Raw genomic sequence first — 9,180 nt, 5'->3', positions numbered from 1 at the left:
GTGACTGAGGGATTTAGGGGTTAGAGGGGATGTTCAGACACAGTAAGCTTGTATGAGCTATGAGAACATCAACTTTTAAGCAGTGTGTGCACACAGAGAAATGGGCTTGTGCATGCTCTCACACACACATTTCTTTTAAAAAATCTGCGTAAAATCCTCCACAATACCTTTAAAGGTGTACTATGCAACCGGTGTTGATTTTCCAGCGAGGCTCCCCCCAGAGGGCGAAAGTAAAAGTGCACTGTCGTAAATATGCTCAGCTGTTCTCCTGATTTCTCCGTCAAGCCAGGCGCGGTTGTTTTGAGCTTAGCAGACAGGCGAACGCAAAGAATCACCATGTCTACTGCGGTAAGTGACTATTTTGTTTCAATTTTCGAGTTTGAAAATTTAGCATGTTTTCATACATTAATTGTTATGCATGTGTCTAAATAACAAAGATTGTAGTTAGCCAAGTTCTCGCCGTAAAGCAAGATCGACTCTCGTAATGCACCAACCTTCTGAGCCTGTAGGTGCGGGCCGAGGGCTCCTGCAATTGCAAGTACGGTATTTCCCCTACAGACCACCAGGGCGGCCGAGAAAACCTTTGTTCGACCTGAAATGACTAATTTAATCATCCAAAACGTTATGGAACACATTAATTAACTGAAAAATGTTGCATAGTATGCCTTTAACTTAAAAAATTCATAAATTTAGAGAATAGGAGAGTAAGCTCTTTACAATATTAGATTGTCTGTTCAGCTACAATAAACCTTTTTTTTACTATGTTTTATTAAATGTGTCAGATGATTACAATAACAAATCAAGTTTTTTATAAAACTGTATAAATAATGAACTTTCTGATTTGATTTTGTCCGACATGATTACGACGCTGCCAGCTTGGATGCAGTGATGTTGTGATTCAGGCTCAAAGCAAAGAGACTGAATGCACACATACATGTAATCAGCGAAAGTCATTTAATTTGAATAAAGGTAATTCTGGTAATATTACCATAACTTTTTTACTTTTGCAAAGTCTTCAGACTGGTCTTATCGTTTGATTCAGTGGCTGTTTCAGGATCCATGATTTGATTAGCAAGCAAATAAAATTACTTAATTTTATTAATAATTTTAACAAATATAGGTCACTATTTTACCTTTGACTTATTCCTCTCTGTGTAGGTTTAAATGTAAAAAAGGATAGTTATATTGTTTTAATTCCCTTTTTTATAATCTAAAGTGTATTTCTTTTTGATCATCCAGTAATTCGAGCTTTAATTTTAAAATCAGATATCTTATTTCTCTGGTTAGTTAAGATTAAATGCATAAAGTTCTGTCAGCTCACTATAAAGCTTTTTCTTAAGGTTGACCCAATTTGGCATGAGGGAGAGATGGAAATAATAAAATTTTTTTTTGGTCACTTATGTTAGCTTTTGCTTTTGTTTAAGAATGTTTCCATTATGACTGTACGGAAGACATCCCAGGCTTTGAGCATTTTGCACTGGCTCCATTACCCATTATTATACCAAAACATGTGGCTGCTGTGGCATCCAGCGCTATATTAATAAAACTGCTGGCAGCCCTTGCATTTCCGTCACTGTCCTCAGGCTTGCAATTAGGAATCCCAGAAACGTCCTTTTGACTGCAATTAATCTGTTTTTTAAAAGTGTCTTACAGTTTAGGTAAACAGTTACGGTGCATGGTAGAGTGTGTTTTATTTCACTAGTGCTAGCCACAGCTTTGTGCACACCTAACTGATCATGCTGAATGATAGCGCTTCAACCTTCCTCATCTTTCCTCTCACTATACAAGCAGAATAAGGGCGGGTGACCAATGTAAAGGACTGAGTCTGCATTGGGGCGGTAGGAAGAAGAAAATTTTTTTTTCAAATGTCAAGCCAACTGGTTTATGTACCATGCGTGTTTGCATTGTATTTGTCGTCAAATCTAAAGTAATATGAAGTCAAACGGTAGTAGTCCCAGGTAAATGCTGTAATGGGTAGTTAACAATTAAAATTAAGTTTCTTTAACTATTTAAACTTGTAAACTATTTATATTTAACTATTTATAGGATATATTTATTGTAAATTATTTATATTTAATTATTTATAGGATATATTTATTGTAAATTATTTATAGGATTGCAGATTGTTTGATTATATTTGTCTGTTTTGATTACCACTGTTTTGTATTGTGTTTTGTTTATTGTATTTGCATGTTGTAAAATTTCCTTTGTTATGTACCTCACGGGCTGCCGCAGCTTAATGAGGACAGGCCCTATAAAGGCCGCTGTATCAATGTATGCCGACAATAACCCTCAGAGCCGTGCTTGCATTGTGATTCTTAGCGTTCCCTGGTGAAAGCAGCGAGGTACGTTTTATTTTGTTTGTGTGTTGTAAGTTTATGTTTATATTCTAATATTTGTATTTGTTTAGTTTTCACGGTGACATTGATGACTGAGATGATCCGCATCAAAGAAAATAAACATTGAAAATCACCTGTCGAGACCGCTGAAATTTCATTCACTGCTGGGGAGCTGCTACAGTGAAAACTCGTAGCTTCTGTGCGTCTGGACATCCATTGACGGCGAGAATTCTGGATCTGACATCGGCCGAAGTTTGACGCAGCATCAGAGTCAACGCCTCCATGAGGAGTTGTCTTCGCGGTGGATCCAAGTTTGCTTCAGAAACTGAATCCAACAGATGATCGCTGGCTTGGTGAGAAATTGACTTATCAAACACGGAAACAACTTGAAGATGACGTCACCTGACTTTTATTGGCGTTTGTGAAATTACGCCGAATTATTTAAAAGGTAACTGGACTAATTAAGAGGAAGAAAAAAAAAATAATAATAATAATAAAAAATAAAAATAAATGAAAAAAAAAAAAAAAAAACATTTATGGGTTTAATTTCACTGTAAGGTTTAAGTCATTGTAAAGGGTTAAGATGTCACTGCCAAGTGTAAAAGGACTTTCTACTGAAGATGTGTGCTCTGATGTAAAGCCAAAAGGACAAGAGTTGGTTTCAGGTCCACGGACAAGAAAGTTAACTGGAAAGGGAGAGCAGTACAGAGAAGCAGAATCTGCAAAATGGATAAAGGCATTTCTTAAATCTTATGGATCCTGGAAGCAAATTGCCAGGGAAGCCAGGAGGAAATTAAAAGGTTTCTGCTCTCAGGAGAATCTGAATGAAATAAATCAGCAAGTCCAAAACAGTCTTGATAAAGTGAAACAAAATTATGAGTGTCTTCAACGTAATTCTTTAAATACTCCAGATATTGTGCAGAAACTAGATGCCTGTACTATATTAACAAATGAGATTTATGATCTTGTGTGTAAGCGTTTGGAAGGGAGTATTGTTGAAGAAAATTTTAATCAAGAAGTTGAAAAGGAAAGGGTGCGAGAAATCTTAAATAGAGATGAATATCAGTCTGTTTTTGGAGAAGCCTCTACTGAAAATTCTTCATGTGCATATGGTTCATCAACTACCAGTTCCAAAGTTTCTCAAGAGCGGGTAATTGCAGAAGCTGATCTTGCAGCCAAAAGGGTTCAAGTTAAATCCATGTTGGAGATTGAAGCTCAACATGCTAAAGTCAGTAAACTTGAATGTGAGTGGAAATGTCATGAGTCCCAGATTATGGCAGAAATGAAGCAGAAGGAGGCTGAAGTGCTGCAGCAACTTGATGAGGAAAAGAGCAAGTTAAAGGTAATGGAGACTGATATGGAAGTTAAAATGGCTGCAGCTCGGGTTGATGTTTACAGCAGACTTGAGGATGGTGTTGAAAGGGAAAATCTTGATTTTGAGCCTGAAGTTAAGTCAATGCAACCTTTAAAACACCCAAGAAAGTCGACTGCAAGGGCTGCAACTATTTTACCATCTCAAGTTTGCTCTGAGATTTCTGCAGTAAACTTGGCTGAAGCCTTAACGAGCTCGTTAAGTTTAAGTCGCCTCCCTGTTCCTATACCTGCCATATTCTCAGGTGACCCTTTGAAATTTGTGGACTTTAAGATATCATTTACAACTTTAATTGATTCAAAGGCCATCTCTGCTGGAGAAAAAATGTTGTATCTGAAAAGTTATCTCTCTGGAGAAGCCCGAAAGGCTGTAGAAGGTTTCTTTTACAGAAGTTCTGAAGATGCATATGAAGGTGCATGGGCAGTTCTTCAGGAGAGATATGGAAACTCGTTTGTAATTCAGAAAGCATTTAGGGATAAACTTAAGTCATGGCCTAAGATTGCACCAAATGATCCATCGTCTCTCAGAGATTTTGCAGACTTTTTGAAAAGTTGTGAAGAGGCGATGCCTCAAGTTAAAGGACTGTCTATCTTAAATGATTGTGAAGAGAATCATAAGATGTTGAAGAAATTACCAGATTGGGTTGTACGTAAATGGAGCAGAGTTGTTGTTGAAGTACTAGATGCATGTGGGGAATATCCATCTTTTGAATGTTTTTCTAGATTCATAAAAAAGGAAGCACGCATAGCATGTAATCCTATTGCTTCTCCATTTTTGTTAAAGTCTAGAACTTCTTCAAATGATCTTTCCAGAAAAGCAAAAGCTCTTAGTACCAGTACGGAGTTCAAGAAACAAGAAACTGTTCATGTTCTGAAATCTAAACTGCCTTGTTTGGTTTGTACAGACACGTCGCACAGTATTGCTAAATGCCCTAAATTTGCAGTTAAATCAATGGAAGACAAAATGTCATTTATACATCAGAACCATCTTTGTTTTGGATGCTTGAGAAAGGGCCATTTATCGAAAGATTGTAAAACACGCCATGTTTGTGGAGAGTGTAGACGGCATCATCCTACTTGTTTGCACCTGGAGAGAGTAAGATCTCAGGATGCTGCTCAGCAGTGTTCCATCTCTTCAGAAGAAACACCTCAGGTTTCTCGCAGTGTCTTGTCTCATGCACTCACCCGAAACATTTCTGCAACATCAAGTATTGTTCCAGTTTTTTTGTCCTCTGTGAAGGATCCTGGGAAGGAAATACTTACTTATGCACTCCTTGATACTCAGAGTGACTCCTCCTTTGTCCTAGAAGATCTTGTGAAAAACTTGACTGTTGAAACAAAACCAGTACAGTTAAAACTTAGTACTATGGTTTCTGTTGATGCACCTGTTTCAAGTGAAATTGTGTCTGACTTGCAGATTCGGAGCTTTTTCTCTGATAATTGTATAAGATTGGGGCAAGCATACACACGGGACTTCATTCCTGTTGATACATCTTGTATACCAAGTAGAAGTACAGCATTACAGTGGCCTCACCTTAAACATCTGGCTGGAAAAATGCCTGCTTTACAAGATTGTGAAGTAGGTTTACTAATTGGGTTTGACTGTCCTTCTGCCTTGGCTCCTTTGGAAGTTGTTGTTGGTGGGGAAAATGAACCCTTTGCTCAGAAAACTGCTCTGGGTTGGAGTATCATTGGGGCAGCTAATCCACATTTAGATCGGCAAGGTAACCAAAGATTTGTACACAGAGTGATGGTAAAAGAAATGCCAGCTCCATTAACCTCTGATGTTTTAAAGGCTCTGGAGATGGATTTTAATGAAAAGGGCCCAGAAGGAAAATGTGTTTCTCAAGATGACATTCGGTTTCTACAGCTTCTGAGTGAAAATATTACACAGAAAGATGATGGCCATTTGGAGATGCCCCTCCCGTTTAAAACACCTTGCCCTCCTATGTTGCCAAATAATAAGAACTGGCTAAAATTCGTTTAAACACTGAAGAGAAGGTTAAGGAAATTATCAGTTCTAAAATCATTACAAAACATTTTTGGAGTCCTCATTAGCTGGGGTGATGCTGAACTAGCTCCTGAGAAAAATGCAAGATTGTGTGTGGTACTTACCTCATCATGGGGTGTACCATTCAAAGAACCCAGATAAGCTAAGAGTGTGTTTGATGCTCAGCTAAATTTTGTGGTACCTTTTTTAAATGATCCCTTGTTGCTGGTCCAGTTTGAAAAACTTTTTTTTCTGCCCCAAAAAAAATGGCTTTTTTAAAGGGGGTTTCCAATTTTTTGTTGCTCAAAGCTCGTTGTTTCCTGGTTTTATGGGGAGCAAGGAGTTTGGGGGGGCCCAGCCCAAAGATAAAATTTGGGGGCCCTTTTTGGGCTGCCTTTGGTTGAAAATTTTGGGAAATATTCAACCCGCACAAATTTGTTTAAAAAAATTTGGGGGAAAAAAATTTTTTAGTTGATGTTTAAAAAAAGGCCTTAAAGAGGTGAAAATTAAAATAACCCAAAATTGAAAAAGGGGGTTTGGAACCCCCAAAAATTTTTCCGATCTAAGCCGGGGTTGGCCTAAGAGCCTTGGGGTTTCGTGTCCAACCCTGACTTGGGTTCCCCAAAAAAATTTTTATCAGGGCATTCAAAAAGATTTGGGTTTTTTAAATTATTAAAATAAATGATGGGGCATTTTGAGAAAATTTTTAAAAATTTGGGGAAATTTTTTCCCCCTTTTGAAGGAAAAAAAGGATTTTTTTAAGATTGTGGGAAAATATTGGGGGGGGGTGTTTTCCGGTTTTTAAATTGGTTTAAAAAAATAATTTACCTTTCGGGTTGGGGGGGTTAAATACGATGTTTTCATCCCAAGGTTTGGAAACAAGTAAAAAAAAATCTTTCCCAAGCAGAGCCCCCCTTTTGGGCACTCCCCTTTTCAGGTTTAGCAAAGGTTTAAAATTTGTTTTTTCAGGCTAAAAAAGTGCTTTTGAAAATTTACAATTTTTCTTATTTAGGCGGGTTTTATTGGATTGTTAAAAAAGATAATAAAAAGAGAAATTTTTCCCAATTTAAAGGGGTTTTTGCAAATTTAAAAATGGCCCCCGGCGGGTTTATTATTTTTAAAATTTTCCAAAAAAGAGGAAAAAATCCAAATAAGGTTTTTTGGGGGTGTCCCCTTATTTTTTAAATTTTTTTAATTTTTTCAAATTGGGTTAATTTTTTTGGAAAAGGGGGGTTTTGGGTTTAAAAGAATTTTGGGGGACCCGAGGTTAAAAATGTTTTGCTTTTTGCTAAACCGAGGTCGTTTTTGGGTTTTTTTGTTTTTTTGGTTTTAAATGATTGTAATACCCAAAAAATTTTTTTTTAAAAAAATTTTTTTTTTGGGGGAGTTTTTTGGGGGTTTTTTGTTAAATTTTTTTTTTTCCCCCTTTTTTTTTTTTTGGTTTTTTGTTTTGTTTTTTTTTTTTTTTTTTTTTTTTTTGGGGGGGTTTTTTTTTTTTTTTGTTTGGGGGGTTTTTTTTTGGGGGGTTTTTGGGGGGGGGGTTTTTTTTTTTGGGGGGGGGGTTTTTTTTTTTTTTTGGGGGGGGGGGGGGGGGGGGTTTTTTTTTTTTTTTTTTTTTTTTTTTTTTTTTTTTTTGGGTTTTTTTTTTTGGGGGTTTTTTTTGGGGTTTTTTTTTTTTTTTTTTTTTTTTTTTTTTTTGGGGGTTTTTTGGTTTGGGGGGGTTAAAAATTTGGTTTTTTTGTTTTTTTTTTTTTTTTTTTTTTTTGGAAAAAAAAAAACCCCCGGGTTTGGGGTTTTTTTTTTTGGGGGGGGGGGGGGTTTTTTTTTTTTTTTTTTTTTGGGGGGTTTTTTTTTTTTTTTTTTTTTTTTTTTTTTTTTTTTTTTTTTTGGGGTTTTTTTGGGGGGGGGGGGGGGGGTTTTTTTTTTTTTTAAAAATTTTTTTTTTTTTTTTTTTTTTTTTTTTTTTTGGGGGTTTTTTTAAATTTTTTTTTTTTTTTTTTTTTTTTTTGGTTTTTTTTTTTTTTTTTTTTTTGTTTTTTTTTTTGGGGTTTTTTTTTTTTTTTTGTTTTTTTTTTTTTAAAATTTTTTTTTTTTTTTTTTTTTTTTTTTTTTTTTGTTTGTTTAAAAGGGGGGTCCCCTTTTCAAAAACCATTTTTGGGGTTTTTTTTAAACCTTTTTTTGGGTGGAGGGGTTTTTTTTTTTTTGGGTTTTTTTGGGGGGAAAAAAAAATTTTTTAAATTTTGGGTTTTAAAATAATTTTTTTTCAAAAAAAGGTTTCCCTTTTTGGGGAAAAAATTTTCCTGGGGGGGTCGGGGGGGGGGGGGAAAAAAGGCTCAAAAAAGGGTTGATTTTTTTTTTTGGGGGTTTATGTTTAGGGGGTTTGGGGAGGGTTTTAAAAGGGGGCCCATTTGGGGGGGGAAGGGTTTTGGGGGGGAATTTTAATGGGAAAACCGTTTTGGAAAATTTTTTTAAAATGGAGGGGGAAAAAAAAAAAGGGGTTTAAAATTTTTCGAAGGGGGGGGGGGGGGGGGGGAAAAACCCCAAAGGCCCTTTTGGGAAAAAGGGGGGGGGAAAATTTTGGGGGGTTTTTTTGGCCCCCGGGGGGGGGGGTGTTGGGGCAAAAAATTTTAAAATTTTTGGGGGGGTTTGGGGGGCCCCTCCTTTGATTATATTTGTCTGTTTTGATTACCACTGTTTTGTATTGTGTTTTGTTTATTGTATTTGCATGTTGTAAAATTTCCTTTGTTATGTACCTCACGGGCTGCCGCAGCTTAATGAGGACAGGCCCTATAAAGGCCGCTGTATCAATGTATGCCGACAATAACCCTCAGAGCCGTGCTTGCATTGTGATTCTTAGCGTTCCCTGGTGAAAGCAGCGAGGTACGTTTTATTTTGTTTGTGTGTTGTAAGTTTATGTTTATATTCTAATATTTGTATTTGTTTAGTTTTCACGGTGACATTGATGACTGAGATGATCCGCATCAAAGAAAATAAACATTGAAAATCACCTGTCGAGACCGCTGAAATTTCATTCACTGCTGGGGAGCTGCTACAAATGCAAATGTAAAAGTTCAAACATGCGACTTGATGCTCACATGATTCCAAGTTGCATGACTTGAATCCCCACTTCTCCTTGAACCTCAGTCGGCCTCAGCAGATGGCCGCTCACACTGAGCCTTGTTCTGCTGGAGGTTTCTTCCAATTAAAAGGGAGTTTTTCCTCTCCACTGTCGCTACAAGCATGCTTAGTGTGAGGGATTGCTGAAGAGTCAATGAGTCGATGCAATCAACTGGGTTTCCTTAGATAGAAAACTTTGAATCAATTTGACTGGATGATCTGGTGAACTGGAAAGTGAATTGAATATAAATAAACTGAATTGAGCTTCTGGAAAGTGAATTTATTTTTATGCACACTTCTCACAAGTCGATATCACTGGGGATTATGAAATACTGCTTTCACGGCCTCTCACACAACTTTAGT

General features: G+C 36.7%; 1 protein-coding gene across 1 annotated transcript; it reads left to right on the top strand.

Moving 5' to 3' along the window:
* Positions 1-1,971: 1,971 nt before the first annotated feature.
* Positions 1,972-5,147, top strand: LOC119783202. The gene is made up of 3 exons (XM_038284571.1): positions 1,972-2,345; positions 2,411-4,996; positions 5,128-5,147. The coding sequence occupies exons 2-3, from the start codon at positions 2,923-2,925 to the stop codon at positions 5,145-5,147; spliced, it is 2,094 nt and encodes a 697-aa protein (XP_038140499.1). The 5' UTR covers positions 1,972-2,345; positions 2,411-2,922.
* The last annotated feature ends 4,033 nt before the right edge of the window (positions 5,148-9,180 follow it).

The sequence above is a fragment of the Cyprinodon tularosa genome, unplaced genomic scaffold (genome assembly GCF_016077235.1).
Source record: "Cyprinodon tularosa strain WSP-4 unplaced genomic scaffold, ASM1607723v1 ctg20, whole genome shotgun sequence".
NCBI lineage: Eukaryota > Metazoa > Chordata > Actinopteri > Cyprinodontiformes > Cyprinodontidae > Cyprinodon > Cyprinodon tularosa.
The sequence above is the reverse complement of the archived record's forward strand: the minus strand, read 5'-3'. Positions and strand labels throughout refer to the sequence as shown.